The sequence below is a fragment of the Ursus americanus genome, chromosome 29, assembly GCF_024610735.1.
Source record: "Ursus americanus isolate L20-20 chromosome 29, mUrsAme1.1.p, whole genome shotgun sequence".
Classification (NCBI taxonomy): Eukaryota; Metazoa; Chordata; class Mammalia; order Carnivora; family Ursidae; genus Ursus; species Ursus americanus.
This window is the reverse complement of record NC_142155.1, coordinates 20260831-20280700: the sequence shown is the minus strand read 5'-3', so window position 1 is coordinate 20280700 and position 19870 is coordinate 20260831. Positions and strand designations below refer to the sequence as shown.

General features: G+C 38.0%; 1 protein-coding gene across 2 annotated transcripts in view; it reads left to right on the top strand.

Annotated features, from left to right (window-relative positions):
* The window catches only part of PRIM2 (DNA primase subunit 2), a 307763-nt gene that overhangs the window by 245852 nt on the left and 42041 nt on the right, over positions 1–19870 (top strand). For both annotated transcript variants that reach the window (XM_045803074.2, XM_045803066.2), the window contains exons 11-12: positions 12952–13078; positions 15612–15694. In XM_045803074.2, coding sequence (XP_045659030.2) covers positions 12952–13078; positions 15612–15694 — 210 coding nt within the window. The remainder of the gene's footprint in view (positions 1–12951; positions 13079–15611; positions 15695–19870) is intronic.

Genomic DNA, 19870 nt, shown 5'->3' with positions numbered 1-19870 from the left:
TAAATGCTTTTACTTTAGTGAATGAAGGATTGTCTTTGGTTTCTGTCTTACATTTTGGAAAATTATATTTGGAATTTTAATACATTTTCATTCACTGTTATGTTAGTGGTGTTTGTATCAGTGAATAAAGTAGACTTTTCTAAATAAGCTTCCGGGTGAGATGCTGAAAATTCCATCAGTAATCTGTTCTTTCCTTAAGATCAACACACTTGTCTGAACAGATAGCCAGTTAAAATGGAAGATTACGTTTTAACTTACCAGGCAGCTGCCTCAGACCGTGTCTTCCGGATGGAATTGTTGAGGCCTCTATTGAAATAACATGTTAAACAGTTAACACTGTGCAGTGATAGGAATGTGCTAAATCTCCCTATTGCTCAAAGTTAAACATTGTAATAAATACAAGATGAGCTTTCAGTCCTCTTGTGGGGATGGCCCAATGAACATAGAGTAAAAAAAAAAAAAAAAAAAAAAAAAAAAAAGTTAAGACTAGTAAACACTTCGTGAGCAACCGCAATTTGCTGTGCTTTGTGCTAGGCATGAGACTTACAGAAGTGAATGAGGGGTGCCTGAAATAGGCAGCACAGGGACTAAGGTTCTTTGTCTAACTCCCCTGCACCTTAGACCCTCCATTCCTTGCTTTTCTGTACATAATAATGGCTGCACTAGATGAGGTCTAAAGCCTGTTCCAGCTCTTAAATTTTGATTCTGATCAGGAAGCTAAATTTGCGAAAGCTCCAGATAATGTTAAGTAAGTTGCCGGTTAAATCAGCAGTGGTGCATTCTGCATGCATCTGTGTCCATTTTCATGCTTTCTTTTCTCTGCTCTTTGTAGTCCAGTTCATTGTCATGTCCCCAACTAGATTGTAGAAGGAGGAGATCAAGTGTGCCTGGTAATTTGAAAGCATGTGGAAACACTAGTGTTTCTTCATTCCAGTAATATTTAACTTCAGATTTGCCATTTTTTGATTCTAAAATCATGGTAGATTAGGAACCAGGTAAATCACGTGAGTGGCTCATTAGAGTTATTATTTCTTTGGAGAGTAGGTTCTTTTCTCTGGTTTTTACTAGAATCAGAAGCATTTTGTTTAGCTCTGGCTCAGTGTGACTTTCAGCTGGCTCTGAAGCAGCTGAGCAAGAGCAGAGAAGCAGCTTACATCTGAATGTTTGCCATAGATAATGGACACTTGCCTATATTTACTTATTCATTTGCTCCGTTTATAATTTTGTAGTATTTTCTAGAAAGTAGAAGACTAGGGGCTCCTGGGTGGCTCAGTCGTTAAGCATCTGCCTTTGGCTCAGGGCGTGATCCCAGGGTCCTGGGATCGAGCCCCGCATCGGGCTCCCTGCTTTGCTGGAAGCCTGCTTCTTCCTCTCCCACTCCCTCTGCTTGTGTTCCGTCTCTCGCTGGCTGTCTCTCTCTCTGTCAAATAAATAAATAAAATCTTAAAAAAAAAAAAAAGTAAGTAAGTAGAAGACTAGGCTTTTAATGCCAGCTTTTCTACTAAGTAATTGAAATAACTATTCACTGAACCTCTTGAAACCTTAGTTGGCTCCTTTATAAAAGAGAGATATCTACCTAACTTCTATACCTTACAGGTAGTAAAAGGTCTAAGAAGTATCATTTTGTCACTGCTAAAGATCTGTAGAAATCTAAGCTATTATTATTGAGATATCACTAAGTATTACTTTATTTTTTATTGCTAATAGCAGTAGTGCATTTGTACAAAATTGCCCATTCAGAATTTAGAAATGATGTTCTTAACTGAATATCTGACTGAACAGATACAATTAGAATGATGTAGATCACACAGTCCCAGGTGACCCTCAACTCTTGTTTTCTGAGTCGTTTGGGTATAGCCGTTGAAGATGAAAAAGACAAACCCACTAGCCCACACCCCACCTGCATTCCTGAACACATAGCTTTCCATTTCCCTCTGATGATGATGGCGGGTTTTTGACACACAGATCATCTTGGATGTATACTGGCTTTACTGAAAGTACTGGCTTAGTCAGTTACCTTATCAGATAATATAGGATCATCCCATTTAATACCTTTTCTGTGGATTTTGGCATTTCCCTATTTTTTAAAAAAAAATTCTAACAAAGTAGTTCGATCAAAATTTTAAGATTTTAGCTTGATCCTGCCTCAGGGGAAATTTGAGGGAAAGAAAATCAGCATACCTTGGGGTCTAGAAGGGAAAATGTTCTCCATAACTTTAGAGAAGGGGATTAGGGTGTGAAGATGGAAAATGTGTCCCACCTTTTCCAGTGAAACTATAGAGGAAGGAGAAAATCTTGTTTCTTTATTCTTCTTAAGTTCTCCAGCTGGGGCTCATAAATGAGACTGGCATAAGACAGATTTACAAGAGAAAAACAGGAGTTTATTAACATACACACTGCTCATACAGATGGGAACACCCAGAAATGAGTAACTCAAGGGGACAGTTAAGGCTAAACAAAAGAAAGGGGTTTGGGGCTTCTTGGCATGCGAAGGGAGCAAGTAATAAGAAGTTGATTGGGAAAAGTATGGTAAGCAAGGGTTATTTAGTAAGCTTTATTATGCAGTTTTAAGTCTGTGCCTTCTCCAGTGATAAGAGTTGTTTTCTTCTGGTAGGGAGTGGGAGACACATTTACACATGAAAATTTCCTTTATGAAAGGAAAACTTAGTGGGCTCTTCTTAGAGCTTTTCTGGCATCTGGTTTTTAGTGGACTTAAATTGAAAATAATCCATAGACCAAGGAGGTGTATTTTGGGGTGGAATATTCTGGCATCCTTCAAAAAATATATAATGTGTGTTCAAACTTTTTCAAGTGAAGTTGCAGGAGTTTTCAGAGATACACTTGAATATAAAATGGAAGCTATTTTTAACATTTCTCTTTTCAAACATGGTAAAACAAGTTTATACAAATTTTATACAAATAACTGTAGCGCATAATTATAGTATATACTTAGCATTTTACAGTTTACAAATTGCTTTTGCATAGAGTGAAGTACAGGTCTCATTAATACAATATTAAAAATGAAAAAACAGACTGAAGTAATTTATAATTGCCTGACATTATTCAGCTAGTAGGTGGCAGAGTTAGAACCAAAATCTGGGTTATCTCTCTAACACCTTGCTGCCTCATAAGCTTGTGAAAAGTTCTCACCAATGAGAAATGAATTAACTCTTACAGAGCAGAAGAAGAAATATTTAGTACACCATAGGAGGTAATTTACTGAATTATAGTAGTAGCAGCAATGCCTTCCAGCTGTGGTACAGACTTGAAATTGCTTAACTGATTTTTTTTTTCTAAGGCCCTATAAAAAGTTGGAGGGAGTAACTAGATTTCAAGTTTTTCTGATGAGGAAGCTGGAGACAAAACATGTAAGTTATATTATGTTAGTCACCATACAGTACATCCCCGGTTTCCGATGTAAGGCTCGATGATTCATTAGTTGCGTATAACACCCAGTGCACCATGCAATACGTGCCCTCCTTACTACCCATCACCGGTCTATCCCATTCCCCCACCCCCCTCCCCTCTGAGGCCCTCAGTTTGTTTCTCATAGTCCATAGTCTCTCATGTTTCATTCCCCCTTCTGATTACCCCCCCTTTCTTTATCCCTTTCTTCTCCTACCGATCTTCCTAGTTCTTATGTTCCATAGATGAGAGAAATCATGTGATAGTTGTCTTTCTCTGCTTGACTTATTTCACTTAGCATTATCTCCTCCAGTGCCATCCAGGTTGCAGCAAATGTTGAGAACTCGTTCTTTCTGATAGCTGAGTAATATTCCATTGTATATATGAACCACAACTTCTTAATCCAGTCATCTGTTGCAGGGCATCTCGGCTCCTTCCACGATTTAGCTATTGTGGACATTGCTGCTATGAACATTGGGGTGCATATGGCCCTTCTCTTTACTACGTCTGTATCTTTGGGGTAAACACCCAGTAGTGCAATGGCTAGATCATAGGGTAGCTCAATTTTTAACTTTTGAAGGGACCTCCACACTGTTTTCCAGAGTGGCTGTACCAACTTGCATTCCCACCAACAATGTAGGAGGGATCCCCTTTCTCCACATCCTATCCAACAATTGGTGTTTCTTGCCTTGTCAATTTTTGCCATTCTAACTGGCGTAAGGTGGTATCTCAGTGTGGTTTTGATTTGAATTTCCTTGATGGCTAATGATTTTGAATATTTTTTCATGTGTCTGTTAGCCATTTGTGTCTTCATTGGAAAAGTGTCTGTTCATATCTTCTGCCCATTTTTTGATTTGTTTATTTGTTACTCGTGTATTGAGTTTGAGAAGTTCTTTGTAGATCTTGTTTACCAGTCCTTTATCTGTAGTGTCATTTGCAAATATATTCTCCCATTCCGTGGGCTGCCTCTTAGTTTTTCTGACTGTTTCCTTGGCTGTGCAGAAACTTTTAATCTTGATGAAGTCCCATAAATTCATTTTATCTTTTGTTTCTCTTGCCTTTGGGGATGTATCATGAAAAAGGTTGCTTTGGCGGATGTATCATGAAAAAGGTTGCTGCCTATGTTCTCCTCTAGAATTTTGATGGATTCCTGTCTCACATCGAGGTCTTTCATCCATTTGGAGTTTATTTTTGTGTATGGTGTGAGATAGTGGTCAAGTTTCATTCTTTTGCATGTAGCTGTCCAATTTTCCCAGCACCATTTATTGAAGAGACTGTCTTTTTCCCACCGGATGTTTTTTCCTGCTTTATCAAATATTAGTTGCCCAAAGAGCCGAGGGTCCATTTCTGGGCTCTCTATTCTGTTCCATTGGTCTATGTGTCTGTTTTTGTGCCAGTACCATGCTGTCTTTGTGATCACAGCTTTGTAGTACAGCTTGAAATCTGGCATTGTGATGCCCCCAGCTTTGTTTTTCCTTTTCAACAGTTCTTTGGAGATTCAGGGCCTTTTCTGTTTCCATACAAATTTAAGGACTGTTTGTTCCAGTTCTTTGAAAAATGTCCTCGGTATTTTGGTCGGGATAGCATTGAAAGTGTAGATTGCTCTGGGTAGCATGGACATTTTAACTATGTTAATTCTTCCGATCCATGAGCATGGAATATCTTTCCATCTTTTTATGTCTTCCTCAATGTCTTTCAAGAGTGATTTATAGTTTCTAGAATATAGGTCCTTAACATCTCTGGTTAAGTTAATTCCAAGGTAACATATGGTTTTTGGTGCTGTTGTAAATGGGATGGATTCCCTAATTTCTCTTTCTTCGGTCTCGTTATTCGTGTATAGAAATGCAACTGATTTCTGAGCATTGATTTTGTATCCCGCCACGCAAAACATGTAAGTAATTTAAATAGTATTAAATAACACACCAGATCTGACCCACTTAAGATAGCTTTTTGTCCTTCTTTGTGAAAGATTTATTTATTTATTTAGGGGGGGGTGGAGAGCACATGCCTAGTCCTGTGCCCAAGACCAGGGGGAAGGGGCAAAGGGAGAGGGAGAGAATCTCAAGCAGACTCCCTGCTGAGCACGGAGCCTGATGTGGAGTTGATCTCAGGACCCTGAGATCATGACCTGAGCTGAAATCAAGAGTTGGATGCTCAACTGATTGAGCCACCCAGGTGCTCCTAAGATAGCTTCTTCTAGTTAATAATAAAACTGACTACCTTGGTAATGGTAACGCTAAAGTACTGAATGCTTACTCTGTGCTAGATACTATACCAAGTGCTTTATGAAAATGAGCTAATTAATCCCCACACCAGCCCTATCTGCTAAGTATTACTCCTGCGTTTTTATGTATAAGGGAACTTTACAGATTGATTAAGTAACCTGCCCAAGGTCACTCAGCTAGCATGTGGTAAGATAGATAGGATTTAAACTCAGGTATTTAACTTAAAGCCCTGCCTTAACTGATGTGAAATGCTGGGGTTCCAAAGCCAAGTGAACAGTCAGGAAAGAATTCTTGAGATGTCTTTGGTGCAAAAAGGGTGGTTTTATTAAAATCCGGGACAGGACCTGTGGGCAGAAGGAGCTGTACTGGGGTTGTGAGGAGTGGCTGATTATATACTCTCAAGTTGGGTGGGGGGGTTAAGTATAGAGTAAGTCTCTAAGGAATTTGGAAGCAAGGTTTGCAGGACCTTGAAGTGCTAGCTGTTGGAAGGAAAAGGTCGTTTATTACTGTCTAGTAAAATCTTAGTCATGAGACCCTTCAGATGTGTACCTGGGCCATATACTTGGAGGATGATTGCTAATGTTCATCTTGGGGGAGTAGAAATGAAGTTTCCAAAGGGATTTTTATAGGATCCCGGAGGTAGGGCTAATATGAAGCTTAGGTAGCCTTTTGCTTCTAGCAAAGTATTAACATTGAAGCAGTTGAGCTCCTTGAGGAAGGTCACTCTCCCTGTCCCAAGTACTTGTCAGTGGGCTGTAAGTTGTAAGAAAGTTTTTTTCCCCCCTATATTTCTTTTGCCTTTGTTCTCCACTTCATTAACTATTAGCCTTTTCTTCTTCCCAGACCCCTTAGGACTTCCTTGTCTCCTTTGAGTGTGGTTTTTGTTAGAATATATATGATGTTTCAGTGACCTTGAGAGTTAAACTGTGGTTAAAGTTAAAGAGAAGTATTTGGAATCTGTAGGTGACTGATCACAAAATTAGTTTTACAGATAGTAATTGAGTATAGTAAGTAGGCATTTAAAAGCCAGGGGGCACTAGATATTAAATTCCTATAGCATGCATTCTGGTTATTAACATTGTAAGTAAAACTTTAAGGAAGTGACACAAGAAGAAATTATCAACAGGTCAGAAACTATAGAAGAGAGTGAACAAGAATGCGCTGAGCAGAGGCTAGGGGATGATTTCGTACTCTTTCTTAGTTGCAGGTCCACTTACATGTAGCTCCCTGCTGCTAAGCTGTGAAACCGTGTTGTGGTTTATGGTAACTCAATTTCCTGGGGCCAAACTACTGATCTTTGGTATGCTGAATTCTGGGTATTGAATGAGTTCCTTTGTAGTTTAGCAGACACCCTGTCCCCCAGTGTCTTTTAAATATATAAATTGAAGTTTCAAATTTTTGTGGGTTTAGAAACAAGTGCATTAAAGAAGGATTGAAAATGTCCTGTTAAGCGGTACCTGGGTGGCTTGGTCAGTTAAGCATCTGCCTTCAGCCCAGGTCATGATCCCAGGGTCCTGAGATCAAGCCCCACATCAGGCTCCCTGCTCAGCGGGGAGTCTGCTTCTCCCTCTCCCTCTGTGCTCTCTCTCCCTCTCAAATAAATAAATAAAATTAAATTAAATTTAAAAAAAAGAAAATGTCCTGTTAAGAAATACCATATCCTTACATTATTCTGTGCCCTCATATACATGGCTGTTTTGCCTCATTTAGGTCAAGAAGATTTTCCTTTTCAAATATAAATATATTGGGGTGTCTGGGTGGCTCAGTCCATTAAGTGTCTGCCTTCAGCTCAGGTCATGATCTCAGGGTCCTGGGATCAAGCCCTGCATCAGGCTCCCTGATCAGCGGGGAGTCTGCTTCTCCCTCTGTCCCTCCCCCTGCTTGTGCTCTCTCAAATAAAGAAATAAAAAATTTAAAACAAACAAAAAAAAACTGGTATCAAATATAAATATAGCTCTGAAGGATACTTTTTAACCATTCTCACTTTATTGTACAAGCTGAGCTTGACCGTAATGAATGGCAGTTTTTGTTGCTTTGCTGATGTGAATAATATTTCGTCTTGGGCTTTTCTTGTTAGTAAAGATTTTCCTCCAAGGAAGACCATACATTGTTCTTCTAGACAATCAAATGTTTACATTCTGGTCTCTGAAACTCATAGTTTCTCAGTAGATTTGGCTATAAATACTTTTTAAAGTATAAGATAAGGTCACTAGACCGTGGGTAGGAGTGGTACAGAAGGTAGAGTTGTGAGAGAGACTCTGAAAGAGACAGGGTAGGGTCAGGATAAAGATGTGCCTACTTTGTAATTATTCTTGAGTTCCATTGGTAACATAGTACCCCTGAAAATAATTTATTGCTGTCTGATCTACAGAAATGTAGATTGGTGTGTTGCCAGTGCCATTGCTGGGATGTCAGGACTAATTTGGATGGTTGAAAACTGCCGCTCACCCACCATAAGACCAGTGTCGATTTTCTGTCATTTCCCATCACTGGACAGCATGGGATGGAGCCCAAGAAAGTGTGTTGTTTTCTTGGTTCTCCCTACCTCTTTGTAGTTTAGTTTGAATACGTAGAGATATTCCTTTGAGTTGTAGATGTGGACACCTAGAAAGTATTCTCTAAGAAAATGTCAGCGAGCCTTCTTGCCCAACTATAGACCTCAACAGTTATTTCTGATTGGATTTTCTTGAGGCATTGACAGTAACTGGAATATTCTAAGTACCAGACCAGAAAAGCCCTGATAGCAACAGAATACCTAGAAGACCACACCCCACTTGTCCCCTTCCCTGGCCATGATCCTGTGCTAAACACTTACCAACCCCCATCTGTGGTCATATGCTCTCTCTGCCTGCTCTCTAGCAGGTACCCCCCTGAACCTCTCTTTAGAAAACTTGAGGTGTCCATCTTAGTAAGTGGAGAGGTCAGTTGTTCAGGCTTGAGCCTGCCACCTCCCCCAGCTACCAGCACCCGAAATAAATCTCTCCGTTTCTCTTTTCAGACCCTCATCTCTTGAGTTGTTGGCTTCTCTTGCGACAAGTGTATCTGGAGTCTGTTCTGCAACAGTGTTGGCAGACCAAGCCCAGCAGCTCTGCTTTTGATTTGTCCAGCCCCCTGGAGATTCCCTGGGATGGAGCCCTTGGCTGCGGCAGTGCCCCAGGGCTTCTCCATTTATTTCCTGAGTTAGCCTGTGAATGATCATTTGGTAACAAAAACTTTGCCCAATCAGTGTACCTTCTGTACAGTATTTCAGGAGTTTCCTAGTCTGAAAACTAGAGAAGACGGTTTGTGTAATAAATACATGAATACTCTGAAAGCTTAATTATAGTAAGGTCCAAATTTTAGACATACATACATGAAGGCAGTAAATAAATTGGAAAGAAGGGGCCGGTGAAATATACTAATTTTAGCTTTTCTTCCTGTAGGGAGAGTAGTTTTCTGTTACTTCTACAGAATAGCTGACCCAGAGTCTTCTGATGAACATACAGAAATCTTGTATCTAATTAAATTCACTTCATACCTGAAAGTTTTCACAGAGATTGATTATAGTTAATGTTTAGGACTAACGAAACTAACAGAAGGTGTTCATTAAAGATGTTTAACTGGAACTTTGAACATTCTTGTTTTCACCAACGAAATTTACTTATTTTGGAAAGTTTTCTTTTAGTTGAAATGCCATTGATTTTCCTGGTTGTGGTTTGCTTGTGAGCAGATAGGTAGTTATGAAGCCATAAGGTACTGATTGTTGAAAACTCCAGCAGGTATTTTTTAAAATAGGAATTGATAAGCTGATTCTAAAACTTACATGGAAATGCAAGGACAAAGAATAGCCAAAATAATATTGAAAAAGAACAAAGCAGGGGACTTACATTATCTAAATTTGAGACTTACTCTAAAAATTTCATGATTAAGACAATGTGGCATTGGCAAAAAGATAAACATTCAGACCAATGGAATGATACAGTGTCCAAAAATAGACCCACACATTTGTGGTCAGATTTGATAAGGGTACCAAGCAATTTATTTATTGTTTTTATTTTAAATTGAGGTGTAGTTGACATGCAGTGTTACGTTAGTTTCCTGTATACAACATAGTGATTCAACAATTCTATACATTATGAAATGCTCACCATGATAAAGGTAGTCTGTCACCATATAATGTTATTACAGGATGATTAACTATATTCCCTGTGCTGTACTTTTTATCCCCATGACTTATTTATTTTATAACTGGAAGTTTGTACCTCATCATCTCCTTCACCTGTTTCACCTATGCCCTCACCTCCCTTTCCTCTGGCATCCACAAGTTTTTTTTCTATATTTATGAATCTGTTTCTGTTCAAAGCAATTTAGTAAGGAAAGTATCTTCGACAAATGGTGTTGAAGGGTACCAGAATATGCCACCCCAAAATATGCCACTTTGACATAAGGACTATTTTGAGCTAAAGGCAATTGCGAACCAGCAGATTCAAGAGCCCTTTACCTCCTTCTAACCACCTAAAAATAAAGTATAAATTTCCCCTTTTAAGGGAAATTTACATTTGTAAAGATGTGTCTGTACCAGAAAGAGAGCTACTTTAGACAACTCTTATCACCCAGGAGACTCAGCTGCAGAACAATACAACTTTTATTTACCATGCATTTCCTCCCCTCACCTTCTCCTAACTTGCCTTTCCCACCCAGAATCCCTTTTCCTTTTTTTAGCCTGAAATGGTATGTAAACCTCAAGTCCTATTTCTTTGTAAGACTGCCGTGAGTGCACTTCTGTACATATGTAATTAAGCTTTTTTTTTTCTTGTGAATGTCTTTTATCAGTTTGATTCATTGGCCCCAGCCCATGAACCTAGGAAGATAGAGGGAAAACGATCCTTCCTCCCCTACAGGGGATAAAAAAGAACCTGGACTCCTACTTCATACTACATACAAAAAATTAACTTGAGATGAATCAGGACCCGACTTTAAAGCTTAAACATTATGGCTTCTAAAGGACAGCATAGGGGAGAATATCTTTGTAAACTATCTTAGGACACTGAGAGCATTACCATCAAAAAAGTTGATAAATTAGGGTTCATGAAAATAAAAGCATTTGCTCATCTTATCAGAAGATAACATCAAGAATACATAGACAAGCCACGGACTGAGAAAATACTTGTAACACCTGTATCTGACAGCAGGGCTGTACCAAGAACATATCAAGAATTCCTACAAAGAAGACAATTCGGTTTTTTAAATGGGAGAAAGATTTGAACAAACACTACAAGATAAAGCATATCACCAGCCAAGAAAGAATGTGAAAAAGTGCTCACGAGTATTAGTCTCAAGGAAATGCAAAGTAAGATATCACTACCTACCCATTAGAATGGCTAAAATGAACAAGATTAAGTAAGACAGCACCAAACTTTCGGGAGGGTGTGGAACTCTTTTGCATTGCTAGTGGGGTATAAAATAGTATGGCCACTGTGAAAAACTGTTGGCAGTAATTCTACTCCTATATGTTTATTCGAGAGAAATGAAAACATATGCCCACAAAAGTCATCTACAAGAATGTTCATGGCAGCTTTATTGGTAATATCCTAAACCTAGAAAAGCCCAGGTGTCCATCAACAGAGGACTAGATCCACTATCTGGTATATTCATACAGTGAAACACTACTCAGCAGTAAAAGGAAGAAACTGCTGATAATGTTACCAATCAATCCAGCATAGCTCCTAACTCAGGATGTGAACAAGTAAGCGCTGGTGTACTGCCATGGCCAACTGCCCCATCCTGGGGAATAGTGAGAGGGCTGGACTATTGGAAAGCGTAGTTCTAGGCTGGGTTTGCCAACACTGTTGCCGAACAAACCTGGATAAACTCATTGCGAAAGAAGCCAATAACTCAAAAGACAAAGTTTTGGAAAAGAGAAGTGAAGGAGTTATTTTGGGTGCCAGCAGCCAGCGTGGTGGCACGCTCAAGTTTTAATAACCAACCTCTTTTTGGTATGATGGAGCATAGAGTTATACAGAGGTTCAGGGAGGTATGGGCAAGAAAGCAGGCAGAGAGCATGAGATCATGGGTGGGGGTCGGTATGTGTTCTGCACCTGATCACAGGAAGGGAAGGGGACATGTAGGGTGTGGTCTTCTAGGCATTCTGTTGCTATCAGGGCTTTTCTGGCCAGGTGGTTAGAATGTTACAGTCATTGCAAAACATCTTTGTCAAACCTCAAGGAAGTGTGATAAGAAATAAGCACAATGGGTTTTACTTAGAGCATGAAATAAGTGGTCTTATCTATTTCTAGTTTTAACTCTTAGGGTCTATAGTTAAGCAAAATGGATTGCTGACAATATGTATAATGAATAGCATGCATAAATCTCAAAAACAAAAAAGTCATGAAGGAAGTGAGATACAAAACACTATATACTGTGTGATTCCATTTATAGAAAGTTGTAGAATAGTTAAAACTATGGTGACAAAAATCACATCCGTAATTGCTTCTAAGTATGCAGGGAGGGGAAGAATGTTGACTGAGAGGGGCACAGGGAACTCTGGGTTGATGAAAATATTCTCTCTTAATGGCGTATGGGTTACGTAGGTACAGTGGTTTGTTAAAATCAGTAAAACTGTAGGCTTGAGATCTGTGCATTTTACTATATGTGAGTTATACCCTCAAATATAAAAATTTCACCCCCAAAAATAATACAGTAGTTTCCTATCTCTTAATCTGGTTCTCTTTCTTTCCTTAAAGTACTAGACAGCTAAGTCCCACTATTCTGAGCTTTTCAATGGTCCTTAGTTCTTGTTTTCTTTCTGTCCCACCCATTTCAAAGTCCTTTTATACTCTTAGCTGGCTTTAGAAACATGGAGTCAGGAATTCCAGGTCGGAGACAATTGTAGTAGTTCATTCATCAAACATCTGCTTCTTGCTTTGTATAGTGAGAATACAGAGGAAGGGAATAATTATGTTAGAAGGCATTTCAGAAGTAGAATAGGTAGGATAGATGAATTCAGGGAGTACTAGGATAAGAGGGTAGGGAAGAGACTAAACTGCTATATATCCAGTGTAATCTCTGGAATCAAACCAAGAAATGGGTGAATTGATTGTTCTTAGGAAAGGATTATTCTCTTTAAACATACAAAAACATTTTCTGTTTCTACCTGAGAAATTTGTTTCCCATAACAAATTTTTAAAAATTTATTTATACATGGACTCAAATGATGTATATGATATGTACATCTGCCAATGAATGCTGAATTTATTCTAGAAAAAAACCATTTTGTACTCTGATTCTAGCTGGCACTGCTGACACGATATTGGCTTACTTTGTCTCTTTTTCCTCCAATTAGTTTGATAAAGGCTACTCTTACAATATCCGCCATAGCTTCGGAAAGGAAGGCAAGAGGACAGACTATACGCCCTTCAGTTGCCTGAAGATTATTCTAACCAATCCACCGAGCCAAGGGGATTATCATGGTAAGTGCTTCCATCAGATGTATGTTCGTGAAGTGTAGAAACCCGTGAGCTCTGCGGGAAACAGACAGTGGGATGGCTTTTTGCATCACCGCATCACCTGTAGTTTATGTCAGTCGGCAGTGTCAAGCTAGCGCTCCGCTGCTCTTCTGGTGATCTGTCTTACACTGAACTAGGTCAGCAAGAGAATTTATGCAGCTATGGTTCGGATGGTGCTGGACCAGGCTCTTCAGTTCTGTTTCCCCCCTTCACCTGCTGTCTTCTGTTTCTCTCCTGAGTAGGAGACTGATACAGGTTCTTCAAAAGTTTTTGACATTGAGTACCTTGAATTTTAGAATAGTTGATTGATTAATTTTCAAAAGATTACTGAGAAAAGGTGTGTTTTATTTTCATTACTATCATGTGATTAACAAAGATTAAGTGAGGAATTTAGCAAGTTGTGGTATCGAACCTCTATCAATTCACCTCAGTTATTGTAAGTTAGAAAAAAAAAGTCTGAACTGTTTTTTTGTGGATTTCTGAGTTCAGTGACTTTTTTCTAAAATAATTCTCTGAGAATACCTTGAAAAGCTCCTCATTTGTCTAGTATGTCAGAGAGGGATCTTCATAGTCCATTAGTAAATCTTTTAGATTACTAAAGCTTACTGCAGTATGTGTTGAAACTTTTTTTTGTTTTGGCATTTTTTTTTAACGTGTATAAGAATGTTAATTGTTGTTTTAGCATCTTGAATTATTTTTTAGAAGATTATATACTTTTAGGCTGTTAGGGATTAAGATCAAATAATCACAAACAGAATTTTAAGGAAGATGTTTCACATGTCCAGAGCACTAAAAAATGCCACATCAGAGAAAGTGGTGTGGAAGATAGAAACAAAATAAACAGAAGTTACTGAGTTTTACTTTCTTTCTGTCATCTGTTAAAATAACACCAGCTTCTCTAAGATTCTTTTCTCTTCTGGTTATTGTCAGTGTAACTTTAGAACACTTTTTAAATAAATTTTAGTACCTTGGCAATTTTCATTTTCTTCTTGGCTTTGACCTTTGTTACCTTTTCATACAGACACAGTCCTTATTTCAAATGTGATTTGGATAATTCAGTTAATCTCCTTTCTGTGTTCTTATAATTCTGGGCTTAACCAAGAACTCCTGGTGCAGCCTCATTTCTTTCTTTTTGGGATCTTTTGCAATTTCATCATCAGAATGGGTCTTTTTGAGAATCATAATGATAGCTACTATATGTTGAATGTTTACTGTGTGCCAGGAGCATATATGAGCTTTACTCCATTCTTGCAAGAGTTCTGTGAGTGGTTATTTCCCTCACTTGACAGAAAGTGAAGCTGAGTCAGCAACGAGATACAAAATGTGCCTATGGTCTCCCCCGCCTAGTAAGTGGTAAACTGAGATTCAAACACAGGCATTTAGCTCCAAACTCTTAACCAGGTGTTACACAGCTTCTCAGTATGTTTCCTTATACTAAAAATTATTACAGTTTCAATCTGAATGAAGTATAAGCAATGCATTTTGTGAATTTTTTTATTTGTAGGAGTCCATACTGTTATCATGGATGTTTTTATTTATAGTTATGATTTTTGGTAAACACATTTGTTTGGCATCTAGGCTTTTTTCTATTTTTGCTGCAACCAATTTCCCGTTGATTTCATTAAAAATGCACAATTGTTCCATATTAACTTACAGATCCAGCATCTGAGTACCTAAAAAAAAGTAGTCTGGCTTCCTATATTAAATTTTAAAATAAGGTATTTTGATTTACCATTGCAGCATCTTATTAAAATATCTGAACTTATCTAGATTTTGGCCTGGTGATACAACTTTTACATTTTAGTTCTTTGTGTTCTTATTTATGCAAATATTTTAGTAGTCATCTTTATTATTGTGTTACTCGTGAAATAATACAGAGATAGCATGTATCTGTTGTAAGTTATTTTCCTATGAAACACTTTTCTGTTTGTCCGTCTCATTCCTAACCATGATTCCTCTAAATTTATATGGATTTTATTCTGTGGGAAATAGACATAAAATTTACATCTGAAAGTGATGTGAGATTTTTATGTTTCTTAGAGTTTATACATTTTTCTTTTTGTTTGCATTATCTTCCTTCTCCTAGGCTTTTAATGTAATTTTTTAAATTATATTTTTTTAATTTAAAATTTTTAAGATACGAATAAAATTTGAGATTGTATAGTTTTTAGATAAACTACAGCTTTGTGATTATCTCTGCTTGTTAGCAAGTAGCATAATTAAAACTGTCTCCTCTTCCTAGTGAATGGGCAACTTCACCTGAGAATGCTGTCATGTTTTATGTAACTCTTGAGCCTGTAGTACCCTGATAACCGTACAACTAAGTCGTCATTTAGATGAAGAGAGGAAAGCAGTTGCACCCATGGGCAATTAACTTTTTTATTAATAAGCTGTTAGACAATTAAGGGGAGCTCAGACAGTCTCTCGAGTGTGGTATTGTACCAAGTCCCAGGTAAATAACCTTGTTGGTGTGTGCTGGCTTGTGTTTTGTTGTCAGGGTGCCCATTTCGTCACAGTGATCCGGAGCTGCTGAAGCAGAAGTTGCAGTCCTACAAGATCTCTCCCGGAGGGATACACCAGGTAGGTCAGATTCTGCCGGGCATCCTCAGTAATGAGGTGCCGCACTGTTCCTCTGTTTCTCTGAATGTTTGTCAGGCCTCACACCACACACCCTATTTCCTAGGTGGAGGAAGCCAAAGCCTTGACTTGCGCAGTGTCGAGTCCTTGGAAATTCTAGTTCTTCTGTCTGCTAGGCTGCATTCTTTTCTTGGTAATAAATCTGGAAGCCTTTTTTTCTCTGTTTATTTTACTGTCTCAATTAGGAACATTAAAAAAAAAAATACATTTTTAGAGCAATGCATTGAAGCATGTTAATGAAGCTGAAAATTAATGCCATCATATTTTGGGAAATTGTTTTCTGTGCCGCATGTAGGTTAAAGCAGAAGATAATATAGGGGCTGAATGTTCTGATAGGCATCACCTCTTACTGTGTTAAATCTGCACTTCTGATGATAGTTCATTAGGTTGAATAATCTGCCAAAATGCTTTTCTTGTAAATAATAGAGATTAAAAAAAAAAGAAGTACCCACATGTAAAACGAAATATTTAAGAGTAATTTACTAAATGTGCTTTAAAACATATTGTGGCATTGCTGCACAATGTACTTTCGAGGTGCCTTGGAGTTTGAGGAGTTCAAGAGGGGCATCAGCTTCCTTAGCTTAAGAAGAACAAGATATGTTTTAGAGCCGGAACAGCCAAATCATTATGTATCCTTAATTATTTTTTCTTAAAGTAAATACTCTAGAAGCCCTACTTCTTTTACTGTGTCCAAAATTTAGATTGAATTTAGATAATTCAGTTCAAATCTTAAGAGTTTTATAGTACTCTGGGTAAGGCAGTGCTCCAGGTACTGTTTTAAGATGCAGAGAGTCCTATAAATCCAGCTCCTCCTGAACCAGAGTCTGGGGGAAAACATATGCCAAGTGTAATGAGAGAGGTACACATAGAATGTCGTAGCTTTTCTGAAGAGGAGGAACTATAAGCAGATGGGGACGCCAAGGAACACCGTCTGGAAGAGATACTCTTTTTTTTCTTTTAATGCTTTTATCTTAATCCTAGTTAGTTAACATACGGTATAATACGCATTTCAGGTATACAATATAGTGGTTCAGTAATCCCGTACATCATCTGGTGCTCTTCAGAACAAGTGTACTCCTTAATCCCCATCACTTATTTAAGCCAGCCTCTCAACGCCCCCGCCCTGGTAACCCTCAGTTTGTTCTCTAGAGTTAAGAGTCTGTTTCTTGGTTTGTGTCTCTCTTTCTTCTTTGTTCTTTTGTTTCTTAAATTCCACATATGAGTAAAATCATACAGTATTTGTCATTCTCTGACTTATTTTGCTTAGTATTATTCATTCTAGCTCCATTCATGTCCTTGCAAATGGCAAGATTTCATTCTTTCTTATGGCTGAATAATATTCCATTGTGTATATATACCACATCTTCTTCATCTGTTTGTTAGTCAGTGGACACTTTGGCTGCTTCCATATTTTGGCTATTGTAAATAATGCTACTATGAAATAGGGGTGCATGTATGCTTTTGAATTTGTGTTTTTGTATTCTTTGGGTAAATACCTAACTAGCGTGATTGCTGGATCATAAGGTAGATCTATTTTTAACCTTTTTTTAAATTTAAATTTTAGGTAGTTAACATACAGTGCAGTATTGGTTTCTGGAGTAGAATTCAGTGATTCATCACTTACATACAACACCCAGTGCTCAACATAACAGGTGCCCTCCTTAATACCCCTCCCCCATGTAGCCCATCCCCTCCTCAGTCTGTTTTCTAACATTAAGAGTCTCTTATGGCTTGTTTCCCTCTCTCCTTTTTTTCTTTTCCCCCCTTCCCATATGTTCATCTGTTTTCTTTCTTAAATTCTACATATGAGTGAGATCATATGGTATTTGTCTTTCTCCAGCTGTCTTATTTCACTTAGTGTAATACACTCTAGTTCTGTCCATGTCATTGCAAATGTCAAAATTTCATTCTTTGTGATGGCTGAGTAATATTCCACTGTGTGTGTGTGTGTGTGTGTGTGTGTGTGTGTGTGTGTAAACCACATCTTTTTTATCCATTCATCAGTTGATGAATTTGGGCTCTTTCCATAATTTGGCTATTGTTCATAATGCTGCTGTCAACATTGGGGTACAGTATCCCTTCAAATCTGTAATTTTGTATCCTTTAAGTAAATACCTAGTAGTGTAATTGCTGGATCATAAGGTAATTCTACTTTGTAACATTTTGAGGAACCACCATACTGTTTTCCAGAGTGGCCGCACCAGTTTGCATTCCCACCAACAGGGCAAGAAGGTTCCCTTTTCTCCACATCCTTGCCAACACTTATTATTTCTTGTATTGTTGATTTTAGCCATTCTGACAGATGTGAGGTGATATTGTAGTTTTGATTTGCATTTCCCAGATGATAAGTGATGATATGAAGGTCTTTTAATGCATCTCTTGGCCATCTATGTGTCTTCTTTGGAGAAATGCCTGTTCATGTCTCTTGCCCATTTTTAATTAAATTATTCATTTTTGGGGTGTTGAGTTTTATAAGTTCTTTCTGTGTTTTGGATACTAACCCTTTATTGGATATGTTATTGCAGATATCTACTCCCATTCCATAGGTTGCCTTTTAATTTTGTTGCTTGTTTCCTTTGCTATACAGAAGCTTTTCATTTTGATGTAATCCCAATAGTTTATTTTTACTTTGTTTCCCTTGCCTCAGGAGACATAACTAGAAAAAAATTGCTACAGCCAATGTCACAGAGGTTACTTACTGCCTGTGTTCTCTTCTAGGATTTTGATGGTTTCAGGTCTCACATTTAGGTCTTTAATCCATTTTGAATTTATTTTTGTGTTTAGTGTAAGAAAAAGTGGTCCAGTTTCATTCCTTTGCATGTGGCTGTTTTCCCAATACCATTTGTTGAAGAGACCATCTTTTTCCCATTGGGTAGTTTCTGCTTTCAAAGATTAATTGACCATTAATTGTGGTCTTATTTCTGGGTTTTCTATTCTGTTCCATTGATGTTTGTGTCTATTTTTATGCCAGTACCATAGTGTTTTGACCACTAGAGCTTTGTAATATAACTCGAAGTGTGGAATTGTGAGCCTCCAGCTTTCTTTTTCAAGATTACCTTGGCTATTGAGGGTTCTTTGTCATTCCATACAAATTTAAGGATTATTTGTTCTAGTTTTGTGAAAGATCCTGTTGGTATTTTGATAGGGATTGCATTAAATGTATAGATTGCTTTGGGTAGTATAGACATTTTAGCAGTATTTGTTCTTCCAGTCCATGAGCATGGAATGTCTTCACATATCTTTGTGTCATCTTCAGTTTATTTCATCAGTGTTTCAGGTCTTTCATCTCTTCGTTTAGGTTTATTCCTACGTGTCTCATTACTTTTCATGCCATTGTAAATGGGATTGTTTTCTTAATTTCGGTTTCTGCTGCTTCATTATTGTTGTATAGAAATGCAACATATTTCTGTACATTGATTTTGTATCCTGCAACTTTGCTGAATTTGTTTATCAGTTCTAGCTGTTTTCTGGTGGAGTCTTCTGGGTTTTCTATATAGAGTATCACGTCATCCGAAAATGGTGATGGTTTGACTTCTTTCTTGCTGATTTGGATGCCTTTTATTTTTTTTGTGTTCTCTGATTGCTAAGACTAGAACTGCTAGTACTGTGTTAAATAACAGTGGTGAGGGGCACCTGGGTGGCGCAGTTGTTAAGCGTCTGCCTTCGGCTCAGGGCGTGATCCCAGCGTTCCGGGATCGAGCCCCACATCAGGCTCCTCTGCTAGGAGCCTGCTTCTTCCTCTCCCACTCCCCCTGCTTGTGTTCCCTCTCTCGCTGGCTGTCTCTCTCTGTCAAAATAAATAAATAAAATCTTAAAAAAAAAAAAAAGGTGAGAGTGGACATCCCTGTCTTATTCCTGACCATAGAGGAAAAGGTCTCAGTTTTTCCCCATTAATGATGGTGTTAGCTATTGATTTTTCAATATGGCTTTTATTATGTTGAAGGATGTTCCCTCTAAACCTACTTTGTTGAAGGTTTTTATTATGAATAGATGTTGCACTTTGTCAAATGCTTTTTTTTTTCATCTATTGAAATGATCAAATGGTTCTTATTTATTTGCTTTTTGATGTGATGTGTCATGTTGATTGATTTGGGAATGTTGAATCACCTTTGCATCCCA